The 27,159-nt window shown below is 40.1% G+C and overlaps 1 protein-coding gene across 1 annotated transcript in view; it reads left to right on the top strand.

Annotated features, from left to right (window-relative positions):
* The first annotated feature begins 17,956 nt into the window (after window positions 1-17,956).
* PKN2 (protein kinase N2) overlaps window positions 17,957-27,159 on the top strand; it is a 55,076-nt gene continuing 45,873 nt past the window's right edge. The window contains exon 1 of the mRNA XM_054833851.1: window positions 17,957-18,346. Coding sequence (XP_054689826.1) covers window positions 18,299-18,346 — 48 coding nt within the window. The 5' untranslated portion in view covers window positions 17,957-18,298. The remainder of the gene's footprint in view (window positions 18,347-27,159) is intronic.

The following is a 27,159-nucleotide window of genomic DNA, read 5'->3' as shown; positions in this document are numbered from 1 at the left end:
AGTGGCCAAGACTGCCAACTCAATAGTTCAAATTAACAAAAGCCACCACTGGATGCTTTCCACTATCTCTGGAAATAGTTTTGGAAAGCAGGTTCCATTCATCTTTCTGTGTTACTGAGTTGATTAAGGAAGTTTGTTCCACTTAGAAAAATGACACCAAATCAACACAAGAAGATGGATTGAGGGCTCAGACCTCCTGTTAAGAGCAGAAAGGTATGAAAAATACACAGCAGATGGTATTTTGCACATGTGTGTGTTCACAATAACGGTTAAAAAAACCCTAGATGAGGTGCACTACCCTGCAGAGATGGAAAGATTGCTTCTTCATCTGGAGAGTTATTAACATGCTCAGAAAAACATTTCTAACTGATCCCAGAAAAGCTTGGCATTTTTGACTTTAAATTAGTTGCCTTCAGAGAACTCACTATAAGGAGAAAAGTCTATCTTCTTAATCTCTGTCCACAAGGTGAAACAGAAAACCACCACTCCTGTTATTTCAGTTGTTTTCTACAAATGAACTTTCTAGAAATACAAACCTGATTCTACTTTTAATTCTGTGAAGCTAATGAGCTGCTCCTGAACTTTCTGAAGTTGATAAGCAGTCAGGCTATTTTCTAGGGCAAAACTGACTTTCTGTGGGATAGTAATTCACTAATGCTAAACATCAAAAGATACATTGTGATTGAAGGTCTTTTTCACAGGATTCCATGCTTTGGCCTACAATATTCTACAGCCTTTAGACATCTGGGAATCTCAGAACAAACAGAAAAGTTAACTGCAACCCCACCTTATAAGAAGACTTAATGGATAAAATAAGCAAATAATTGGCCAATCACACGAGAATGCCGTATGATAGTACCACCTTTAAAGCATATGTGCATAGGGACAGGCCTCAACATTAGAATTACTATACATATGCTGTTCAGCTAATCTGTGTATACCTAGTTCAATAAATTGGATTTACTCAATTCATACATGGGATTCTGCACTGGCAAGACCACAGTCACCATTCGTGTGCTGCAGTTCAGTCTCCTTTGCCTGCATGCTGTTGTCAAAGCCTTCTGAAAAGCAGAGATTCCCTACTGCACTTTCTTGATTAAAAGAAACAGAAATCACAGAAGCATGCAATCTCTACTATACCCTCTTTAATACTTAATTAGCTATCCAATCAAAGAGTGAAAGCAAGCAAGATGATATGACTGACTGAACTGATCCACTTGGACTATTATTTATCACATTGTTGTTCTCCAAGTGACCACAGAGACTTAACACCATTAATGAAGAGAGCCATTCTTCAGTTTCTTAGAATCAATGTTTAACAGATCTGCTGGTGATTTTCCTAGCTCTCCCTCTCAGTCTTCCCAAATTTCTTTTCAGCAAACTAATTCCCATTCATTTTTGCCAAGTCTTCGAATTTTTACTAAGTTAGAAAAGCATGCCATATCTGTTCTCAGAGACCTCAGAGTCCACAATTTTCCATATCCTCATGTGAGTGGTGGACCCTGCTATTTGAGCACCATGACCCAAGTGTTCTTTCATAATTGCCGCACACAGTAAAGCAATTGTTTTGAGGCCATTTCAAAGTCACCTCTTGTGTGGAAGAGAAGAAAATAGTCATAAGATCAGATACGTAACCTTCTGAGGATGGGAGGTTACATGGCAACAGTGATGTGGGTGAGCCACAGAATTAGGCCTGTAACTGGGAAGCATTCCTAATAGACCTAAAACCAGCAGACTGAATAAATGTGATGGTGCACATGAAATTAAAGATACAGACCTATTTGCAGGAGAATATGTGCAGAAGTAAGTGCCTACTGTCTTATGGCAAATAAACATGACATAACATTATCATTAGAGGAGACAAATTACAAACTCAGTTAAACATGATCTTGATCTATCCATTCTTTATGGCAAAGCGTCATATCAGCCTTAGGAAACAATCTCATTGCTAGAAAGCCACAGGTGTTGTTTCTATTTCTCAGTAAGTTCAGTGCATTTCCTTTAGCCTTGTTAGACTGCTATACCGCCTCCTGGTACACTTTTGTAATACATCACAAGCCTGTTACCTGTTAACAGATACAAGGTCATATGATGCAGATGCATCAGCCTTCCAGACTCCTAAACTGTTCAAATAGATTAATTACCAACTTTTAACTTTGGTTCGCACAAGACATACTGATACACATACAACTGTATCTATATGTATTTTTCTCTGCCTCAGTTCCCACAAATGCTTTTTTTGGGCCTTTAATCAGAAGTTAGATCCCATCTCTTGCATGTTGTGAGCATCATATACAGACTTTTTCCAAAACACTGTTATTAAATAGGACCTGCGTGCTTCAGAAACACATCCTTTCTTTCTGTTGGAGCTTCACCTGATAAGGTTGATGACAAACCTTTCTTTTTTTAAACATCATCTTCTCGCTCTCTTAGCACACACACATACTTGTTACAACATGAATCATAGAATGGTTTGGGTTGGAAGGGACCTTAAAGATCACCTAGTTCCAACCCCCCTGCTGCCGGCAGGGACACCCTCCCCTAGACCACGTTGCCCAAAGCCTCATCCAGCCTGGCCTTAAACACTTCCAGGGAGGGGGTATCCACAACCTCTCCGGGCAACCTGTTCCAGTGCCTCACCACTCTAACAGTAAAGAATTTCTTTCTAACATCTAACCTAAATCGACCCTCCTTCAGCTTGAACCCATTACCCCTTGTCCTGTCACTACACTCCCTGATAAACAGTCCCTCTCCATCTTTCCTGTAGGCCCCCTTCAGGTACTGGAAAGCCGCAATTAGATCTCCCCGGAGCTGCCTTTTCTCCAGGCTGAACAATGCCAACTCTCTCAGCCTGTCCTCACAGGAGAGGTGCTCCAGCCCTCCAGTCAGCTTCGTGGCCCTCCTCTGGACTCGCTCCAACAGCTCCATGTCTCTCCTGTGCTGGGGCCCCCAGAGCTGGACGCAGTACTCCAGGTGGGCTCTCACAAGAGCAGAGTAGAGGGGCAGGATCACCTCCCTCGACCTGCTGGTCACACCTCTCCTGATGCAGCCCAGGACACGGTTGGCTTTCTGGGCTGCAAGCGCACACTGCCGGCTCATGTTGAGCTTCTCATCAACCAATACCCCCAAGTCCTTCTCCTCGGGGCTGCCTTCAATCCATTCCTTGCCCAGCCTGTAGTCGTGCTTGGGACTGCACCGACCCACATGCAGGACCTTGCACTTGGCCTTGTTGAACTTCATGCATTGCACAGGCCGACCTCTCCAGCCTGTCAAGGTCCCTCTGGATGGTATCCCTTCCCTCCAGCGTGTCAACCACACCACACAGCTTGGTGTTGTTGGCAAACTTGCTGAGGGTGCACTTGATCCCACTGTCCATGTCGCCGAAAAACAGTAAATTATTTTCATGTAAGTTGGTCAGTACACCTTTTTCCAGAGATATGGATACTTCCTACACTATATTCTGACTTCACTGACTTAATTCAGATGTTAATGTATCCATATAATACTTCTGTAAACAAGATACACCTCCATGATCTTCATGCTTAGCTCACAAATTTCCTCTTTAAAAGAGCTTCCATCAAAAAAAAGTAAATTGAGACTTTAGCTAACAAGCAGCAGAAGTTTCAAAGGAAAAAGATAAAAAACCCACCAAACATTGCTACATTTCCTAGGAAACTTAATCCCTCCATGCATACTAGTACTCAAACACACCTCTACAGTCCACGAGGACCCATCCACAATGTCCAGTTCTACACTTTAATACACGAATCTAACACTAAACCTGGAAAGTAGACTGAAATATGCTACTTCTGGTGGATATTTGCCTCCATTGCAATCCCTTGTTCTTCTCTATTCCACATCAACTTGCATATTGTAACCCACCTCCTACTCACAGGAGAGGAGGAAAAATTTAAACCCCACATTTCTACTTTGGGAGAATAACAGGACAAAATTCAGTTTAGAGGGAAAAAAAAAAAAGGAGAGAGAGAAGCAATTGAAAAAGATAAGAGTCCTTAAACACCTAAATTTTTTCCTACTATGCCTGGTTCATATCTCCAGCTGCCAGTCTGTCAAGTCTGACAACAACTGCTGTGATAGAAATCTGCTAAAGAAAATAGGATGCTGCGAACAGCCTGTTTAATGAAACAGTGGGAAGCTCACATTAGCAATAAACATAGGAAGTGTGAGAAGTTTTGGCAAAAGCCAAGAAAAGTGCCACTTTTCTGCTCTATACTTGAGCAGTCTGTTCTATTGGTTATCTTTATAATGGAGCCGAGAAATTCAGGACTTCTACATGTGGATTCATAGGTATGTTAATGTAATATCATGTGATTCTACCTGTTCCAGAATAAGAATCCTTTATTCTGATTCAGTTGTTCTGCTTCTAAAGCTTTGATTCATTATTTCATGGAAACGAATGCAGACATGGAGAGCTTGCTGGAGTGGAAATGCGCCTTTCAATGTGGACTTCATTTTTGGTAGCAATAAATCTGGAAGGGAGCACCAAAATAGTCCATGATCTGTTCTGCAGTCACAGGAGAGATGTAATGGAAATCATTTCAGATTAGCAACAATAACAATTGAGTAGAACACTTTTTCTCTGTCAGTAGAGAAATATGTATAAGACAAGAAGGCACATATGGGTTTTCTTTGTTCACAGTACACATCAGTGAAAAGGACATAGTTTATTTCTGGTTAGAGGTGGATCTGAAAATCAGTCATTTTCAGTTAGCTTAGGGGAGGCAACTATAGAAACACCACAGCAGTTGGAATGTTGTACTCAGTGAGAAACATATGAAAGAAGGTTTGGGAAGGAGCTAAACCTGACTGAACTAGAAAAATGCATCTCTGGTAAGAATACACTGAAAACAAAAAAATGCCAAAAACGTTTCTATTTGTTTCATTTGGGGAGATAGCATCTATGTGATGAAAAAGGGCTGAATTATCAGTAAAATTAGATTTTATTACAATCCAAAATGAAAACCTTTAGAGTTTAGCCACGCTAGAAGACCTAGAATCACCTTCTGATGAAGTAGAAACATAGTCATTTGTCCAATTAAGTCACACAATGAAATAAGCAACTTGATACGGTGAAAGATTTAAAATCCAAAATGCCACAGGACAGATTGACAACATCAAAACTTCATGACCTTGGTCTCATTAAGATGGTGCATGAGATCAAAGCCTTTAGAAATTTGGGAGAAATGCAAGCTCTTCAAGTCCAGAATAAAGCTAAAAAAACCCAACCACTCTGCAAGTCATGAACTGTCCTATGGCAGCTGTTCAGAGAAAAGGCTCAGATGTCTATGGATCAGCAGATAGGTACTCTCATTAACTTGCAAAAAAATAAAAAGCCCGCCACTTCTATATACACCCATAACACTTTTAAAAAGACATTTTCTGCTAGAAACCAGGGAAGCATTATAAGAGCAAGGATGAAGAATAAAGAAAAACTGGTCAATACCAAATATTTATTTACACTACATGTGGGTAACAGCAACATTCTGATAAGTACATTTTGGGAAAAAAAAAATAGAAGAGCATACATTAAATATCCTTTCCCTCAATGTACACTTTGAGAGACTGTTTCTTGAGACTTCTGTTTGGCTCAGGCTTGAAACAAATATGTTTCCTCAGAAAAATACGGCATTTTGGATGGGATGAGGAATACAATGGTTTAGATGTTAAGATCAAAATCAGTAGAAAAGCACAATAAAGCAACTCTAGAGAAGAACAGAATCACACCAGTACAAATAATCATAAGGCATACTCTGACAATGTATCTGCTTCAGGAAACAAGAAAGAGTACAAAGATTTCATAAATACATTTTTCATTCATTCAAAGGAAGTTTCTACCGTTTTAAGATAAAGCAATCTCAAAACCCTGGAGTGTTCAGTAGCATAGTATACACTTAAAGTTGAAAATCTAAATAATTTAAAAACATCCCCTCACAACTGAGGATCTCACCAACAGGAAAAAGTGAAGTTGTCCCCGGTCACCTCCAAGAAGATACCTTACCCATGCAACAAATGTGACCAGAACATCATTTTTAACTAGCAAGAAATCTGTACTAGACTGAGAAAACTGGCATTGGTTAGGTGAACCATAAGCCATTTACTATTACTAACATTGCCAAGCAATCCCCTCTGGAGAGTACAGATCTAGGTTTGTAGCATAGAGAGACAAAAATTTGTCAATTGAATCTCGGTAACAGATTAAAGATGGGCACTTCTTAAAATGTGATGTAGATAAAATGGAGTAATCTGTGGCCAGATAATACTAGGAAAAACCCTTCTTTCACAATAAATATAGACCGATTGCCAAAGCAATCAGGACAAGAACCTAATCCCTCCCAAAATTAAAATAGGCATTAACTTGTTTCCAACTAGTTGTAAGAGAAGATGCGTCCTTCTAAATTAGTCTCACTTCCCAGCGAAAACTTTGTTTGGAAATATTAAAAATATGCAATTGTGTATGCCAAATGATTTTTCAATATACAGGATACATACCTGAATTAGCAATACTTACCAAATTCGTGTAAGGTTAGTGTAAAGGCATCACAATTTCAGGTGACAACTGGATGAAAGCCACTATTCCAGACTAAACTTTCTTTGGGATGTGTATTCCAAAGTATTTCAAACAATGTAATTATTCAAGCAGCACTCTTTCTTTTTTCAGTTTTGTAAACCCTTTAGTAGCCACATCCCTGCCTTGACGCTTGAAAGTCACCAGTTTAAAAAAAAGTCACTGATACCTCTCAGCTTCCCCAGTTCAACAGAAGGAGGTGCAAAGGCCAAGGCTTTTTGTTCAGTTTTCTGTCAGTATGGCTGTAGATGCCAATACCAGGGAAGGAACTCAACCACAGCAACACTGATAAAGACTATCTGCAGGAACTACACTCTCCAGAAAGAATAGCCCAAAATCCATCAGGCATTAGGAAAAGACAAAGAGGGGGTACACCTAACTGGCTTTATTGCCTTAGAAGGCCTCTGCTACACAAGAACTACAGAAGATGAAAAGCGCCACTCCAATTCACAGCAATATTAATTATTTGTTTATGCACTATTATCAGGATGTGTTACCTTGTATTTCAAACACTGCAAGTTCAGCCAAAAGTAAAACAGCTGACGTTAAAACATATGCTGCAAGGAAACTTTAGTTAGCATGTAGGGAAGTTGTGCAATTGTGATATTTAATGGGCTTATTTGGCTGGGAAAGGAAGATAGGAACAGCGATCTGCAATTTTAAGTGACCCACCTAATTGAGGAGAGGAAGTCTGGAAAAGTGCACTACAAGGTTTACATGCCATTATTCAAGTGAATAAAGTGCAACTCTTCTAGTGTTATAGAGCAGTTTCTTAATATAAAAGGAGTGAGTATTCAGGCATAGACTAAGAAGTGAGAATTAATTTATCAGGAAATTAAAGGTGTATAAATTATTTATGTAGCAGATTAACCAAAACTGAAAAATGAATGACAAAAGTAAAGGATAGGGAGTCAGCAAGGCCAGTGCATCTGTTACATTCTCAACAACAGCCAACTTTTTTTTTTCCTAATCTTATACTTAAAATTTGCGTTTCAGCTATTTTAGTTCTTTTCCTTTTTCTTGCTTTTAATTTTTAAGTATTTTTGGACTTTCTTTTCCTTCAGCTGCTGGGTGCACAGTTTTGGGCTCCATTCAGAAAAACAATAGCATGCAACCACTCTGAAACTGATTCATTGTTCTATGATCTTGCATTCTTAAGCGCATGAGTTCCCTTTAAAGCCAACTGCACAAGGGATCACAGCAGAGGGAAATATGCAAGCCTCCTCAAAAGCTCCCCTCTTTTTTGTCAGAATGTGTCTTTTCAAGGTGTGCAAAGGAAGATGGCATCAGAGATGTCTGGAAGAAACCTTTGCTTCAATTGTGTCCTTTTGAATTTTCTCCTTATTTTCATATGACTGGGAAACAGGGGTTTTCCACCTTGATTGGCATAAGAACTCCAATTGCTTACAAAGTATATTGACATTAACAAATCATTCAATTTGTTCATTATTATTATGAAAAGTACAGTATCAATGCCAGTTAAGGTTTGAATGAAACAATCTGCAACAGAAACTTATCTCATGTTAGAATGTAAGATGCATCTCAGTATGCTGTACTCAGTACATGATTCACTGTGTATTTTAACTCTTTGTCAAAGAATCAGAGACTTCATCTTTATTGTATTAATTACTTACGCAATCCAGCTTCCCCATTTTCACTCCCAGCTCCAAGGAGAACTCAGACCAAAGGTATTAAGGCACTAAGACCAAGATCTCAAAAGCAGTTCAGACACTTGGACACATAAGGCTTGCTTCCACTGAAGGAAATAGTAAAAATCCTCAGAACTAACTGGAAGAAAAATCAAGGTTTGTACCTTGTCACATGTGGAGTTCCCTTGGCAGAGGACTTCCCATCGAAAAGAAGAACAACTCAGTCTTAAATTCTTGAAAGGAATAATAATTACTAAAGAATAATAACAACTAAAGAAAAGTTATCACATTTAGCAGTTTGCCACTAGATGGAGCAATTTAATATTAAAATATCTATTTATAAAGAAAATCCTCTTGAAGTTTCAGATCTTTCACTAATACAACTTTCCCATTACCAATTTTTTTTTTCCTTTTTGTGCTAAGGACACTTAGAAATACTGTGTCCCTGCAGATTATGCAAGTAAGAAGAGAGTTACATATCAATAAACACAAATGTTTCCATATTTTACCTGTATTACAGCAAAGACTGGAAACAGTGTGAGGTAAACTGCAATTCTAAAGCACTTCAGTTAAGCTATTAATTTAATTTATCCACCAATCTACACCACATAATTTTCAGAAACATTAAGCATTAAGAAATATGAAGCAGTTTATCAGAGTATTATGCTCTCTATGGCACAAGAAAGAGACTCTTGACCTCATTAGCCAGAGTCCCAGTTTACATCAGTTGTACCCAAGATCCCTGTAGAACTACTGTGCCTTCTGTCAGTGCAAGACCAAAAGTTCAACCTATGTCTACCTAAATTTCAAATGTTAATTTCAAACAACAATTTACAGTTGCTGCTATCCAAAATACTTCCTACTAACATCCATCTGTACCTTGTAAAGGTGAGGTGTATGCTTTAAAAAAAAAACAAAAAAACCTATGTTATTGCTGAATGCAGCTCTGAGGCACCAAAGGAAGTAAATCCTCAATGATTACATGGGTCTTACAATCCTTCTTAACTACTGGATTTGCTGGGAAAAAGAGGAAGCAATAAATAGAGTTAAGGACAGCCTGCAAATGGCAACCCCCAACTGACCTCAGCTTCACCTTTTTCTTTTAAATTACTTCTGTTGTATTATACTTATGAAATATTCATATTTTTGAAGTTTGATTTGATAATCTGAATGTTATGAAAACAAGTTATAATATATTGTCTGTTGTATCTAAAGTTTGCATGCCTCATAATACAGTATACAACTTTATGACCCTGCCTATTATTGCACTTTTCTAATATGAAATCAACTTCTACCTGCATAGCAGGTGTAAATAACAACTGGATTTACTGTTGTGTTTAGGTCCATACTGCAAATACATGCTTTTAGTGTCTAACATGCTTTCTTCTAATAATTGTTACTATTATCTACCATGATTAATAAAAGAACAAACATTAGGCTGCTTATGCAACTTTTAAGGTAATTATGTACTTCTGTCCTACAGAATTCAGCTGTGGTTCCTAAGATACTGAGGGCTTATCATTGATATGTCCCCATCATCTCCATCATTATTATGACCACATTCCGCTCAGGTCCAATTAAGCTAAGCTCTCCTACCTCAATCAAATAGTCTTTAAGGACACTGCAGTCCAAGATTGGCCTACTAGATGGATGTCAGGATGGAGCGAAAGAATATAGGACAGAAGGAGGGTAAACCTTATTATAATTTTTAGATTATTACACTTCATTTTCATGCTTTGCTCCATCACTGCACTACTTCCAGTAAGGGGTAGGTGTGTGGAGTGCATGGTGTGTGTAGGGAACAGACAGAAGAAAGCAAGGAACAATTCAAGAGGGAAAGAATGAGAGCACACTGAATTAGGCATTCCATTAGTTGAGACATTTCTAACAGTTGTGAAAAAGCTCCCTTCATTAAAGCTAACATGTCAACATTGCAGCAAGCAAAGAGGTACATGAAGGTAAAGAAAATCCAGGTTATCACATTTCAAATATCAGCCCAGTACACTTCAGCACCCTCCTCCATTAACTGCACTGCAGTGTTTGCCTCTGGCTGACTGCTCCTTGACAGCGTAGATACAGAAAACAGATTAAGGCTCCAAAACACTTTTCCGCATGTTCTTCAGTAGCTTCTAGCCTCATTTTTCTTACAAAGAAGAAACAAGTTCACTAACTGCAAACTACCTGCTAGGCAGCAAACCAACTTGAAAGTGTTTCATATTTCTATTAGAATATCTCATTATGTGATTATAATAAATGATTCAAATTCGAGGCCACACTGACAGTGTGGGATTTCAGTGAATGCATTTCAAGATACTTCGAAGCTACTTAACCCAAATTGATTCAGCTTAGTCCTTTAGACATCCAGTGTTTGCTTTATAACATAAAAACAGGCTAAACTGTAACATTAAGTGTTTACAAGAAAATGTATTACACTTAAAAAAAAAAAAATCACTGGCATCTGGGTATCTAAGCAAATTAAGAGAAACACAAGAATTTTATTGTTGTTGCTCTTTCAGATACCTAATCATTTCACTTTTCAGTCAGAAGAGCCACTCCACAATTAAATTTGCAACTAGTCTTCAGTATAGAAACCTCATCTAAGCCTTTCTACATTGTGCGGATTTTCAGGCAACATGAGAATGAGAATGCAAGTTTATTCACACAAGAGAAAAATGCCTTTGAACATCCTGAAGATGCATGAAAGTTTCAGTTACAGCTAGTTAAAAAGGTGTCCCAGTTGAAATGTGATTAACTTCCCTGCTCACCCCCATTATGACCATCGCACTCAAAGCAGGGGGTGGGGCAGGGAAGTAGAAAAAAAAAAAAAAAAGAGAGATACTATTCTTACTTCCTGGCTTATGCTTAAACAACAGTATATTAAGTGCAATACACTGTAACAAGCCATTTCTGAACCACAGGGTTCAAAAGCAGTGGAACTGAATCAAAGCAATATGAAGATGCACTAAATTACACGAGAGCAAGTTTGTTTGCCATAGCATGGGAATAAGAGAATTGGAGGTAGAAGAAGAGAGGGAGTGAAGAAAAGGAAGAGAGAAGGGGAAGCAGTAACATATATGGTACCAGCCCTAAAAATGTTTTAATGTCTTTCCCTTGATATTGTTTGATGCAATTGTCGTTTTCTCTGAAAGTTCTTAAGCTCTCTTCTGTCCTGGGGATGTCAGTCCCAGCAGAGCAAGGAGAATGCAATTAGAGCTAGCTATAAACCTGCCTGGTAACTCTCTTGTTTTAAGTGTTCATTAGATGAAGATAAATCTGCCCTTTTAATTCAGAGACATTGCATACTAAGTACAAGTTAATAACTACCTAGGACTTCAATCCCTGACAGAGTTACACATGCAGGCTACAGTCTCTGAGAAGAGATAAAGACATGGAGAGAAAAAACAGCCATCAAGTTAATCATGACCAAAAATCATTACCATCTAAGACTGTCTGATTAAGTCTGTTTCAGGATCATTTGGCATAGTTGTTTATAGTGTCCACAAACATATTAGAGCTGAAGAAAACTTTGATGTATGGACACTACATCACTATAGCTGTACGTGTTTTCAGGCAAAGGACTTAGTTCTTGTTTCTGTCGGTCTTTAGATTTCAAAACAGCAAATTAAAATTGGTTGAGAACAACCAAAAGTTCACAAATCATAAACTTCCACAACACGGTGAGACCAATGTGTCAGTACCATGACACAGAGGAGAATGGACACAGTCTTCTGCCTCTTGCACACCCTGCTGGGAGCTGTTAGCAAATCTGCAGTCTAGTATTGCTGGCAGCAACAAACTTTCCAATGGCAGGTCAAATCCCACCTTAGAAGTACACAACAGAGAGAACTCTGCAGCAGCCTTTCAAGCACAGATCTCCTATGTAGCAAAGATTTCTCTGGGGATGCCCATGTCTGACTCATCTTTTGCAATACATTGCTCTTTCCTTCAAATGCAGACTGGGACTTCAGCTATGTTGTGACTCTCAAACTCTTTGTTCTACATTTGCAAAGGCTTTTGTAGGAATTTGATTTTCCTACAATCATGGAAAGTTGCACACCCTAAAGCTGCATGTGAAAATGCTTCAATTATCTCCAAAGCCCCAATTTTCTAATGTCTACTCATAGCAACTTCAGGTCACAGCCACCTACATTTCTTCAGAAAGTCAGTCTTCTTCATAACAGGGTCACATATTTTGAATCACTCTTGAATGCATCTTGCCTTGGTTTTGTAATGAACTAAGGTACTTTAGATTAACCATCATTTGAATTAACGTGCTTGCAATTGACAGAAATGAAGCAGTGAGACCAGGAACTACCCAAAGATATCGTTACCTTGCTTGTACTGATCTATTCTTTACATTCTTAAAAAACAAGGCCTTGATGTTGCCAATGTTGCATCAGACCCTATTCACTTCAGTGGATTCAATGAAAGCACAAGAGTCCATCTGTGCAGAGCTCACTGCAGAAACAACACCGAGTATGTTAAGCTTGATCCTATAATCAAGTTTAATTAGAATCACTGGGACTTAGCATAGGTGTAAAGATCTGTCATGTTGATCTACTTGTAGGATCACAGCCTTAATGTAAAGATATAAAGCATGTTGTTATTACTTCAAATAATCCAAGTCGATCTCCTTTAAAGAAATAAGGTCTGATCTTACAAGCTGGTTCTGCACAGGTAGGGCACTTCCTCTCCACAGAGTTCCACTGACATTAACTGGCATAAGGCAGGTTTTTCCTTGTAAGAGAAGGAGAGAAAAGAAGAACAGGAGGCACTAACAGGAATGAACCTCTTTCCCCTGGAGCACTCTTTTCTCACTGACTGCAAGTCTTCCCAGGGTCCAGAATTAATAAAACAGATAGTAAGATAAGGTGGGGGGTTTTTTTGTTGCACTCCACTCCTCACAGCATCTGCTTACTTGGCTGGGTGATAATATGCCTACACCTAGCCCTGGGTAATAGTACGTAAACACAGAAGACAAATTTTAACTAGAAAGTGTGTGGCAATTGCTAGCAGAGTTATAATTACATCACAGTAATCCACTCAAAAGTTGTAAGATTAGCTATGTAATTAAAAGAGTAATAAGGAATAGTTTAAGAATATGCAAAATTTGCAAGCACCACAAGAGCTAAATAAACTTACAGTCATTTTAGCTTTCTGTTTATAACATGTCATTGTCTTGTCCTCTTCAACGTCAGTGGTACATCAGTAAGACCCTCAGAGAGGTCTCGCGCGCGCGCTCTCAGAAGCCTTTTCTTACATGGAATTCCTTTTAAGAAATCTGAGTGAAAGGTGGGTAATTAACTTCTAAGAAATACTATGGAAGAAGTGAGTTTTCAAGAAAGAAAACAACATTCTCAAGCTAAACGCATTAAAATTATCCACACCTTTGATTTTTTTTTTCTTCCTGTTTGGCATTTTCTTTAATAAACACCAGCAAGTAGCTGATCTAAAAAAAAAATTATAATATTAATTTCTTTTTTATCTCAAAGTTTAACCTGATCTAGACACATTTCCTTCTAAATCTATTGCAAGACTTATTATTGGAAGCTCTTTAAAGAAAAGATTTCTTCTATTCCCACAATGATTTGAGAAGCAAAACAAGAAGATGAAAAGTACTATTCTTCATTAATATACTATTTTTTCAACATCTCCAGGCTGAAGTAAACAAAGAAGGCAAAGATGTATGCATTCTCCTGTCTCATTTCTCCTGTGCCTGATAGGTCCAGGATTTCATAAGATCTTCAGAGGATTCAACACAGAAGGACAACTATGGGAATACAAGAGTAACACTGCTATGTCTAGAAGTCAGGGAGAACAAATGGTTACATTATTTAAAATTTGTTGTGTTTTGGGGGTTTTTTTTGTTTTTTTAACTAATGCTGGGACTCCATTTCTTTTAAATACTTGTCTTTATTCCTAAGCAAATCCTTAATGAAAATGCTACCCTGAAGTAGACTTGAACTGTGAATTTTAGCAGAGAGAAAGAGAGGGAATTTCCTTTAACAGATATCAATATTACTTTCAAAATTAGCTAATATTTGCCCCGCCCCAAAAGGTCACTAATGCCTAGAGCTTGTTCTGTGGAAAGGAAAAAAGGTGGTGGGCTGGCCTAGTATTGCTCTGCCCCCACTCACCTGTAAACACAGTGCATGTAGAATGGTATCTATTTTTTTCCTTCCCAAGCACATCTCTACATTGTTGTCCCTCTAGAATACATCACTAATTTAAACAGTCAAGATTAACCAGAAGCTTAAAAAAAACCTTACCTTTTCCTGGTAGAGTCTTGCTGGTAGGAAGTATAATAATGTCATAATTAACACTCGTCTGGTGTTCTTCACATGCCCTCAATCCTCATTTCTACATGCATCACCAGTGAAGGCAAGCTCTTCCTTAGGTGATTTATAGCACTAGTTAGACCTATTCTAAAAAATACCCTAGATGCTTACAGTATCCTGGATATTTTTCTAAAGAGTTTTGTACAATGCCCAAGGGTTCACAAGGTGTGCTTTGCACCACCTGGAACACAAAGTCTCAGCTATTTACTTTCCTAGGTCTTTGGGACAATGACTTTAATAACACAACCTGAAGAAAAGAAATAATTGAAGGTATTAGCCAATGGCACTGACATCCCTTTCATTCAGTTTGTTTTTCTAGCATGTTAACTGAGTGTAGGAAATAAGCTAACAGAATAATGGCTGAAGAAATAGCATTCTGATGTTTTAAGGCACAGGCTGAACTCAGGATTCCATATAACACTAAATTCTTGGACTTACATACTTAACTGCCTTCTATTTTGGGACTTACTTGGAATGTTCTCTCTTGCTCAGTTATTCACTGTCACAGTACTTAAACACAGAGTTACAATTGTCCAGCACCGCCTTGTGTTTTCCATAGTCTTGAGGAAGGATGTTTAAGTATCAGAGATTTAGCTAAGATAATGTTGTTTTTTCAAATCAGTTCCTCTTTTGATTCCTGTACCACTACACTTCTATCAAAGAATCTAGGACTTTGTCCTTTCAAGTTGTGTAAATAACATTGGAAATACAAAAAAGCTTATAGGTCCTGCCTTGACAAGGATAATATGTTTCAGGCTACACTCAATGGACAGGCTAGGTTAAGCATGAAATAGACAGCTGCCTGTTTAGACAGAATCTTCACTAATTTTGTTGACACCCACTCATACATCTACGAATTTTCTTTAGGGGCACAATCTGTGTTTCCCTCTGACCACATCTTGTAAAACATACATGCTAGCACATTGACTCCTCCTCCCTTGCAATGGGAGCAGGCTAGTAGACAAGCTGCAGTAATGGACCACATATATGCTGCAAGTATACAAAGTCACTAAATCACAGCAATCCAGCCACTTCTGATTACTTCTATATACCCTTAAACATTAAACAAAGTTTAGCATCATTCTATCATGCTCAAAATTAGGAATGATTGTATGAATATCTGTCTTTGTCCCCCTGCCCCCACCTTCGTCCACAATGTGCCCAAAATTGCACCATGCTCCACAAGTAAAGCCAATTCATGCCTTCTGACATGTGGCTGTTAAACTGAAACTACTTCACACAACTGACAGCAAAGCTGTGGTAGCACAGTTTTTACTGGATAATGTAAAACTTTGGCTATGAGGAAAATTGAGCCAGGAAGTCTGGTAAAGAATAACTAGGATTCCTCCACACAGCCTTTTTCACAATTGAGTAACATGAATGATTTCTGAAATTCTCCTTGGTTATAACTGAGGTATGAGTTACGTACCTTGTGGCTCTTGATCCCATAAAGATGTTTACCTGATGCCTACACTCAGAAAAGTGACCTATGTGACCTCCCAAGTTAGCATTCTTCAGGTAGTTTAAAATTGCACAGTAGATTAAAAAAAAAAAAAAAAAAAATCGCTGAAGAACCCAAACCGCACTTGAGGAATTTACATTCACCACAGAACGTGCATGCCTCAAAAATTTTATCCAAGTGCTAAGCTAGTTCCTGATAAAATTGAACACAATTTACACTTTAGCCTTGGATGTTGTATATTCCTTTGTGATATCTAAGATATGTTTTCCTCACTGGTTGTGTCATATACCAATGCGGCAGTGAACTGTAATTAAGATCTTGCACTAAAACTCTGTTAACCCCAGATTTATGAACTTCTGATATTCTTTGTAAAATAGTGACTGTTAGACAACTGACAGGTAAAGTTTTCCTCCTCTCTACTTTCCCCTTTTCCTCCCAGCTTGTAATTGGCTGGCCACACAGAGCAGAAATTAAGCCATTGGCTTCAAGCAGACTAAGTCTACATGTAGATTTATGTGCAAGATTATGAACTATATCAACACTGTTACTTAGGAATAAGTCACTGAAAAAGTCTAATTTCTGTAAAGATGTGCATTGTTACTGTAGAATTATCTTAATATTTCTTTTATGTGAAATTAACTGTGTGAATATGTCCACAAACTTCTTTTGTACTGCACGATAGTACTTCATATTGTTTGGTTGGTTTGGCGCTCAACTGGGGAAGAAGAAAAACACTTAAAATGTTTCAAATTTGCTAGGAATAGTAGTGGTAATTTAATGTTTACTTCTCCCGTTGCCTTTTTCCTGAAAAGGGCCCCCCAAACCCACCCAAACAAACAAAAAAACCACACACACCCCTCCAAAATTTAACTTGCAGTTCTAGAGCAAACAGATTATTATTGGCCTGTAGCCATACAGAGACGCACTAGCATAAACAGAACAAATGTTAATGCCTGCATGAAGATTAATCTTTCAAAAATGCCTCAGTTTACATGAATTTGACATAAACTGCACAGCTAAAAACCATTTTAATTGCTCCCACACAGCGTTTTGCATGAATCCAATTAGCCCAATGTAACATCCAATATTAAGGTGGAATGAGAATGCATGTGTGCACTAGCCAACAGAAATTATGTGTTTCCAAACAGGTCAAAGAAAAAAAAAAACAACAAAACAAAAAACACACAACCGACACAGGGAGGAAACTGAGAATAAATGCTAGTGTCACATGCTGCCAAGAGGGAAGGGAAAGCACTTCCTCCCAGACACTCAAGTTCACTTTGAAGCTCTCAGAAGCCTATTACTCTGCAGACTAACTGAACAGTGCCAACCCTCCCCAAAACTCGCCAAGCACTCCATATACATATGTTTAGCCCTTTAATAAGAATGGCATTAACAGCCCCCACTCACCACAACCTCCTGGGCCACTGCTCCAGGTCCCCAGGGCGGCAGGTGGCTGCCCTCTTTCCGGGCACTTGAGACAAGCATGACCTCTCCCTCCTGAGCTAGCTGCTTTTGCTAAAAACGGCCAGAAGGTTTTACCCGTCTCCCCGGCCCGGCGGAGCCGAGCCCCAGCAACCCCCAACACCAGGGATGTGCCACACTCCCCCCGCCACCACAGGGGGAAACGGCAGGACTCCCAGCGCTGGAGCTTTACAGAAGAGGGAAGCGCCGCCAAGCGAGTGCGGCGGCGCGGGGCTGGGGGGACCTGAGGGGCTGAGGGGACCGAGGGACGCACGCGCAGCCTCGCGCCTGCCTGCCTGCCCGCCCGCGCTCCGCGCCTAGCCCGCGCTCCGCGCCTCGCGCCGCTCTGCCCGCGGGGGGGCGGGCTGCCGGCCGCCTGCAGGGAGCCCTCTCTTCCTCCCCACACACATCACGTGTTCAGGGAGCCGCAAAGCAGCGACGCTTTTGCGACAGGGTGACAGCCAAATGGTGCGACATCCGCGGCGGCCGCAGGAGCAGCAGCCGCGGCGGCCGAGCGCTGCCAGGGCCGAGCGCCGCGCCTGGGCGGGGGAGCGCACCGCGGCCCAGCGGGGACCGCACCGTACCGCGCCCCATTCCCCGGCGCGACCCCCATGAGAGGAGGGGGGGTGGCGGCGGCCCCCCCCCGCGTCCCCCTGCCTGCTTGAGCACGGAGCGCTCCCCCCGCCCCCGATGCGCCCTTAGTCCCGGCCCCAGACCCGCCTCCCTTGCTCCCCTCCCCGCCGGCGGCGGCGGCAGCAGCAGCAGCAGCGTCCAGGTGCGGGCTTCAAACCCCAGCGCAATGGCGTCCAACGCGGCCGAGAGGGAGATTCTCTTCACCGAACTGCAGGTAAGCGGCGGCAGCGTCCCTGCGGGCGCCGCCCCAGCCCCGCTCCGCTCTCCTCCCTCGCGGGGAGGATGGAGCCGCCGCCGCGCCCCGCCGCCCCCTGCCCGCCGCTCGGCGCGGGGCGCCCACCCCACCCCGCGGCCGGGCCGGGGAGGCGGCGGAAACCCGTGCCCACCCAAGGCCTCTTCCCGCTGCTCTCCCCTGGGAGCGGAGGCGCCGCCGCCCGGTCACGGCCCCACCCCGCTGCCGGCCGCGACCCGCTTTTGTCTGCTCTCGGCTCCCTCCTTCCCCCCGCCGAGCGGCCGCGTCCCTTTGGCAGGGCCTGCCCCGGGCCGCGCCCCCCACCCCGGCCGCGGCCCCGCCGGACGGGGAGCGTCCTCCACCAGCGTGGAGGCTGCCCGCTCCCGCCGGCGCGGCGGAGCCGCTGCGGTGGCTGGTAGCGCTCGCCCCCCGCCACCCCGGGCACGGCGCGCGTCAGGGCCCCGGCCGGAGGGGCTCCCGGTAGCCACCCCGCCGTCTGCGTCAGGGTCAGGCAAAGAGCGTTTCCCCCGTACATTGCACCGCGCAGGAGTCGGAGCAGTTTCCTTTATGTAGGCCTTGAACTCGGAGCCTGTGAAAGAGAAGAAAACGGTCCGACCAACGTTATTTGTCACACGGCAAAGGCTCTTGTCACTACAAAAAAAACCCCCAAACAACCCCCCAACCCTGTAAAAGGCCCAGAAAACGCAAGACTTGGTTGTTTCTATCCCTGTAGTTTGACCAGTTTTGGTTGTCTGTGCAACTGTTACTTTTCTGCTTGTCAGCTGCAGGGTTAGATGCAATTTGGGAGCTTCACTTTTGTGCTCTTATCTTTAAATGTCAGCTCAACCTGCTAGCTCTTCAGCTTCCTTGTCCAGAAGAAAGCTTGCTTTTTTTTGTTTTTTAATTTATTTTTTTAATATATACTGCTAAATCTATGCAAGTTGTTATGGTTAACCAGGCAAAGAATGTGTCTCTGAATTTATTAGTTGGACAATTAGCCAAAGAAAGAAGTCCATAAATGGAAAGCATTGAATTTAATGATCAAGTAGAAATTAGAAAGGCGTGCTTTAAAAATGAGAAAATTTATTTCCAAAATGCTATTAAATTCTCCTGTAATTTTAAATGTTAGTGATGTGCTCACTTGAGTAACAAAGGAAAATATGGCACAACAGAGGTGTAGCAGTCTACTTAATATTGTAGCATATGAGATGGCTGAAGGCTAAGAATCCATCTAAAATGCTGAACTTTAATCAGTGGCTCATAAGTGTCTAGGAAGAATCGCTATGTTAATACAGACTTGATACGATGATATATAAGCTGGTAAACCTGTTTGAAGTGGTGAGCTGTGTGAATAAGTAACTATGGTAGCGTTACAGGTAAGCTAAATGGAAGCAGAATTTCTGTAGAAGTACTGAGAGTGAGGTTCAGATTAATTTAAACAGAAATGAGTGGGGGTTTTATTTGGGGGGACTTTTTTGTTGGTGGGGAGGGTTGTGGTTTTGTTTGTTTTTTCTTGGAAGATGAGACTGATGCTAATTAAAAAAAAAACCAAAACAAACACAAAACAGTGTGGATTAGATCCTTTGGTTGCACTGTCTCTTCCATTATATGTGGTAACTTCTGTATCAATAAGTGGAGTTCTTTGGGCAAGACAGAAAGTTTACGAAGTTAACATGGAAATCCCAGTAGGGTTTAAGCTTTGTAAACTGCTAACTTTTAGGTATTTTTAAGAGGAACTTCCATATTAGGAAGAACCACCGTAAAGGTGGTGTTTTGTTTGCAGTGGTATATATTAACAGTGGAGTGTGTAGGCATCAGTATCCTTTTTCTTGGAAATTCTTCAAAACAAATTATTCTTCGTATACCTGTGCACAAAAGCTAGTTTAGTGGCATGTTCCTGAAGTAAAGGGAACTGCAGTGAAGTGTGAGGTACGCCATTTCACTCATGTTTCTTCAGGAGGAAACTTCCTCAATCTAAAGAGCTCTTAAGTTAAAAAGTGCTTATATGTAACATGGGCTTTTACTTGCATATTGCAGTCTTGCGCAGAAGGATGAGGAAGTTGTAGAACGCATGGCTGAAGTAAAGGTTGAAAGCGACACATAGTTGGGTTGATCTAGATCATGAACGATGTGTGATTTAGATGTTTTGCTAATATTCATGAAAACCTACTGAAAACAAGCTAAACCCAGTGTTAATCCCAGGCTTGATCCTGACATGGAATCTAAAGTGAGTATCAGTCAGTGCTCAATGTAATGCATTGCTTATTGATATCGTATGTTCTCCACGTGCTTGGTTATGCTAGCCCTGCGTACTCCAGCGTGCTGTCAGTAGTTAACTGTTGTCATGAATCGATTGAACTCTCCTGATATAAAGATTGGCAAACTTTCACAACTACTGACTAACGGGATGTGAAGTGAGTTCTGAGAAAATATGAAAAATAAAAGGGCAAAATAACTAACTGCTAAGAAGAAAGTGGTAAAACATAGATGTGGTATATGTACTCGTTTCAAAGTGTACTGGGTTTAATTAAACAGGCCTTAGATGGTACTTGTCACAGTGACAGTTTTATATTTAAAAAAAGTGACTCCGTATCTGATAGAGCAGTTTCTTAAAAGCCTTTCCTAGCAAATATCCACTAGACATTTCTGTCCTACTTTTTTTACAAAATATTTTCTCCATTCTTCTATATCTTACTTTAAACATTTCACAGACAGTTAATAGGATGTGGAAAGTCTACCTTGCTTCTAAGCAAGTTTTCACATATGTTTCTTCAAGGTGAAAAATGCAACACTTATTCCTCAGTAGTTAGCAAATGCATGGTACGAAATAAACTTGGTAGTAAAAAAAAAAGTAGCTTTACCAGCAAAATTACCTGATTACCAAAGATTGAAAGATTACATAAAGCCAGCTTACCTTTTTACTTCCTTTTATCTCCAGTACAGGTTCTTTTGTAGGAGAGGGAAGGAACTTGGGTAAGAACCAGTATTGCTGATGTTACCTTCCTTTCCAAAATTCTGCTGTCCTTCTCTGGGCTTGCATCCTTTTAGAACTTTGTCCAGCAGGTAAACTAGCCTTTCCAGTGCTTGCTTTCAGGTTAATTGCACAGCCTTTAACTCTTTGCTTCCTGGTGGAAGTGGCAACTCTGTTTTCTCATAAAATTAAACTTTAACTTATGATACTGTAGGCTGTTAAATAAGGAATCCATGAAACAAAATCTTTTTAAGTTTTATATGAAAAAAGGTTTTGGATTTTTTTAATCATTATTTAAAAAAAAACCCAAACAAAAACACGTTTTTGTGAGGTGGTGTGTATTTCCGAAGATGTGTGCTTTCTTCGCAGTGATGATAGATAGATGTCAGCATGGTAAGTTGATATGGCTGGGGTAGCAGAAATTATTACTTAGAGTATTTAAATGAAGCTATTGTGTATGCAAAGTGATTTCACTTTTGTACTTCTAGGTGTTCTCTGCCACTTCTTTTCTACACAGTAATTTGTTTTAAACTCTAGACTTTTCTCTTTAATCTTACAGGATTTATTTTAAGAAAATTTTTGGTTCATTCAAAATCGTGCTTCCAAATCAATACCCGTTTAACACCAGAAAAACCCCAGTATATTACTTGGTTTTATTTGCTTAAATGAAATTGTTTGGCCAAGATAGAGAACTTAGGCTATGCCCTAAAGTAAATAAGCATGTAACAGACCCTCATTTACTTCAGTTGGAAGCGTTAAAGGCTCTACTTGCAATGAGTTTTTCAAACTCAGCCATAATACATATTTCTAAAATTACAAAACATTGGCAAAAATGTCTTTATTTCTGTATTGGTCAGAATAAAGGGATTTTTTTTTAAATACATATTTTAATGGAAGTCCTAGTCATCTAATTTCCTAAGATACTTTACTTGAGGATCTTGAAGCATAAATTTCACAACAGAATCGTGTTTAAAGGCCATTGGTAACTTTCTCAAAGTAGTGATGAACAGTACTACAACTGAAATATATGTAAATTATGCTTACACAATGGCACATCCAGTATAGTTTTTAGTTTATTTTTCCATTTCATATCTGGGACAAGAATATTCATAAAATGAATATGATTGAAAAATGCTCAGTATTTTGTTAGTCTGCATGATATAAATCGGACAGTTGAGTCTTAGATTACACGGCTGTGTTTTGTGTATAAAATCAGGCACTTGTACCTCACTGTGTTGGGTTAAACTACTAGCTGGGACTGTGAAGACCTGCATTTCATTCCTGGCTGCTCTGCTCTCAGCTAGGTGACATTAGACAGATGACTTTGCTTACTCATGTCTCAGTTTCCTCATCTTTAGAATAGAGGTAATGATGCTTTCTTTTTTATAGATAAAAAGTACTGGGTATTTATTATTAGCTGTGGTCAAGTGCCTAAGGACACCTTAAAAAGGTACAAGTAACCTAATTAATCTGTTTTGAACAGACGTTGTAATTAGGCTGAACACTTAGCAGTAAGACTGCCTTCAAATACTGTTCAGCTAGGACAGATTAGCCTCAAATAATTTTGAATTACTCTTGTTTCTTCAGAACAAAAAAATGTCACATTCAAGTGAAAATATCCTGAACTAGTCTACTGCAGTTTCAACATGAATATGCGTGTACAGCTGCTTGGGACTTCTCACGTCCTTACAAGTGCTTCTAGAACTGGTGGATTTAGGGAAGCACTTCAGGTTTTTTCCATTTGTGGATATATATTACTCTTTAAACAGTACTCTGTTCAAAACTTGTATTAGTAAAATATACATCCTGTTCTCAGTGGAACATAAACAGTCCTTAAAAAACCTTTAGGTAGGTGCATGGGTGGGGGTTTTGGTTTTGTTTTGGTTTGAGGTTTTTTCCGTCTTCTGAATTCTATCAGTCTGCCTGTTAACATAGGAACTTATATATGATGTAGACTTGTATACATTTGCCTGTATTTTCTCTATCAGAGCAGATGTCTAAGACCCAGTTCTGTTATTTTAACTCAAGATAAATTATTAGTGACGGCTGGTAGAAAAGTATATTTGGTTACAGTATGTGTAATAGCTCTGCCGGAACAGTTTTATACATTGCGAATGGTCATTCTTTACAATGCAACCTAAAAGCTGTAGTAGAATAACTAGATAAACATGTCCTTTACATTGGGAAACAGTGGTTTAAGGGCTTAATGATGGGATTAAGAATCTCTTCGTCAATGTCTCGGTGCTTTGCTGAATTAGAGACTAAGGCATTACATGGCCTCTACTTAGAGTAACAAAGCCTTATGGTATGTTACGTGCAGCACGAAGGTCTCAGTCTGCTTTTTGGTTTTGCTTTTTCTAGAAATCACTTGTACAACAGGTACAAATTGGTTGATGGTAGGCTTTTTGTTTGTTTTGTTTTCTCTACGTGGATAAGTGAATGGATGCAAGAACAGACTGAGCTGAAGCATCTCTCATGAGATACCCCTCTGTAGCGTGAGCAAGGCATTTGTATGGTCCTTTGAAGCTTTAATTATTAATGGTTATTCTGCAATTCATGGCACAACCAAAATAGCTTCTTTACTAGTGTTTGGAGTGGCAGTGTGGGTGTTTTTTAAAAAAACTGAGAGTTATGTTTTACGATCCAATCTATGACCTGTTTTATTGAGATATGATTCAGAAGTACTACATTGAAACAGAAACTAGTTAGTGCCGCTAGTTAACAAAATGCATTGGGCCTGTCCTTGCAGTATCATCATATCTCATTAGTTTGTTTATTTGAACTGCAGCAATATAATTATGTCACACTGACACAAGTCCACACCATTTTTGTTCCTGCCATTTTACAGTTACTGATTACTTACTGTTTGACAGCTCACCGGTGAATTGAACTACTCACATGGCAGTCTGGGCATGCATCCTAGGGGGCAAAGTTCTGCTCCGTGCGTTTTCTTGTGGTGCTTTGTCGGGTGCTTTCCTGAACCTTCAGGAATTCTGTGACTGGGTCAAACTAATGCAGTTTTGTGGCATCCATCAACGTTGACAGTGCAACTTCTGGCAGCTGGTGAGGAGGATGTGGCTGAGTTCTGTGGAGAGCAGACGCTACTATGAACAGGATAGTAGTGTGCAGATGCAGGCTTGTGTTCAGCTAAATGGATCAGCTCTGCTGGGAATTCTGCTACTGTTGTACTGTGGGTAATAGAAGAGGCTGAAATCAAGCTATTCAGGCTAATGCATTTAACTTCACAAATAGGGTGAGTTGGGAGAGTTGACGTGATCAGTTACTATGGCGCGGTTGTGGGACTACCAGCCGTGAGTAGTGGTGATCTGATTGTGTTTTAAGAGCAGGCCACGCCTATTTTTCTTGATATTTAGGTATAGATGCAGTTTCCTGTACTGCATATCAACATTATGCCCACTTTGGCTGTAGTTCCTGTTAAGAGTAGGCCACACCTATTTTTCTTGATACTAGGTGTAGATGCGGTTTCTTATGCTGTATTATGCCCATTTTGGCTGTAGTTCCTGTTTGCTGCTACAGTGGCGTACAGAGCACTTCCGGAGTGGATGCACCATGATGGCAAAACTCTGCTCTCACCAGCGTAGTTTGCTGCTTCTGCTGGGCAACCAGGGAAAAAACAGGAATATTACCATAAGTGTATTTTTTTAGGACAACTGCATCTGTAGTAAAGGCTTTTGTTATTTTATTGTAGATATATAGTTAGCTATCAGGTACCAAATAAGAAATGATTGGCTGGGAAGGGCTGGGCTGGGCTGTGAAAGGTTAATATGTTCAGGTTTTTCCTGTTCTTTTTTTGTGCCATAAAGAAAGGTTGATATGTGGCAGGACCCAGGGAGGGTTTGCCCTGGCCCATTATGCAAATCCGGAAAACTGGGCTATATTGGTAAAAACCTTAATGTGGACACGATTACATTAGTTAGTTAGGTTTTTCTGCCTCCAATTCCTGTGGATTTCTTGAAGCCTTGCTTTCTTCACTGGAGGTGTATTGGTTTTTAAATGACAGAGAATTTCTGACTTGTTCTCTAAATAAGTACCGATCAGAGAGCTTGAATCAAAAGCCTGTAATATCTGTTTCACGTCTGTAGTGTTATATATGGTAGTCTGGTGCTGAAGCAAACTGGTTTTTCTGTTGAGGTTTTTCAAACATTTGCTATCCCGTGACATGGTAGCAGGGCTCGTAGATTTTAAGTTTCCATTAAACGCAAGAACATGTTAACCTGAAAATGAAAGTAGCAGAACCAGTGCTGTGTCTATTGAGGAGAACCAGGGGGACAGCTTTCCACTAACTTTCCACAATTGTTATTAGAGTGTCACAAAATAGAATCAGCAGCAGATCTACAGCCAGGAGAAGGCATAATTAAGTCTGCAATACCAAGGCACTAATAGATTGTATCAAAGTTCTGAGATAAATCACAGGAATAATGTGAGGCTCTGTCTGTTAGTGTGATAGAAACACTTGAAAGCAGTTCAGGTCAGAAAGGAGAACTTCCCACATGGATTGCTACAATAGTATTAGTGCTGGGCCTTAAACCCAGAGAATATTGCTCAACTCTTTGAATGTAAGGGCTAATATACCTTTTTTGTTAGCTTGTAAAATTTAATATTCAAAGCATTTAAAAATTGCTATCATGTACAATTTCTTTATGCAATTTAAAAATAAGATACATGTATGTGAACTTCATAAGTGCATATGTAACATCCTTCTACGTACTCATGTTTGTTAGACTATTGAAATAAATAGATTATTTAAAGGAGTAAGAGCTAATAGTAAGTGTAATTTTTATTTACTTGATTTAGAAATAGTACTTCCAAATAGCTGTTCTTAAATTATTTTTCTATCTATCTGTATCTATATAATTTTTTTCATATATAAACTTCCTGTAACTTTTGAGGAGAAATTGAGAGTTGATGATTATAAGAAGCATAAAAAAAATCCTTTTTTTTTTTTTTTTCCTAAGTCCCAAACATGAACTGGCTAATTAAATGGGAAGTAATATTGATGATATGGTTTGGTATATGACTGGCAGTATAGTTTGCTTATGAACTTAGGAACTTTAGCATATGTATTTTTGAAATCTGTCAAAAGGTACATTCAGTTCGGTTTCTCATTGCACGTGACTGAGACGCAAAGCAGGTCTGCAACATAAATTTGGGATGGAAGAGTTCTAGTTGGTTCATTGACTGTGCTGTGTGCTGGAACTGGAAGCTTTACCCATGCAAACTTGAGGCTCTTGTTCAAGTAAAGTGTCAGACTTTGTCAGCTGGTGCTGCTGCTGAAAATAAGTATCTGCGATGTGCAAATGCAAAGCAACACAACAGACAGCTATATGGTGAACAGATTTTGTTGTAACGTTTTGTTTTTGTGGGTTCCCTCCCGCTCTCCCCCCTCCCCAAATTGGTGTTCAGCCAGATCAGGTTCACAATCTAGTTCACTGTGTAGCCATATAAAGGTTTGTACTGGCATATATCAGCGAATGGTCTGGGGCAGGAACAAACTGTTAGGGGAGGATAGGACTGCTGGTTCTTTAGGGTGCTTTTTAGTGCCTGCAGTGCTGGTTTATGGAATAAAAAGTTTATCAGATTACAGGCTGAGATGTACTCTCATGTATGTGGCTTTGAGCTAGAGACTGTGAAGAGAGTCCAATTCTGCTGCAGATGAACATACAGATAGCAAACAGTCCATGCACTGTCTATGGCAATTCTTTTCTAGCTTTGCATTCCTCAAGCGGAAGGTCTCACAATATGCTATATGTGACAGTAAAACCCTGTTTGTCTGAAAAAGCATTGAAAATAAAATTGTTTTGGA

Source organism: Grus americana, chromosome 8, assembly GCF_028858705.1.
Source record: "Grus americana isolate bGruAme1 chromosome 8, bGruAme1.mat, whole genome shotgun sequence".
NCBI classification, from domain to species: Eukaryota; Metazoa; Chordata; class Aves; order Gruiformes; family Gruidae; genus Grus; species Grus americana.
Note: the sequence above shows the minus strand (reverse complement) of the source record. Positions and strands in the feature narration are given on the sequence as shown.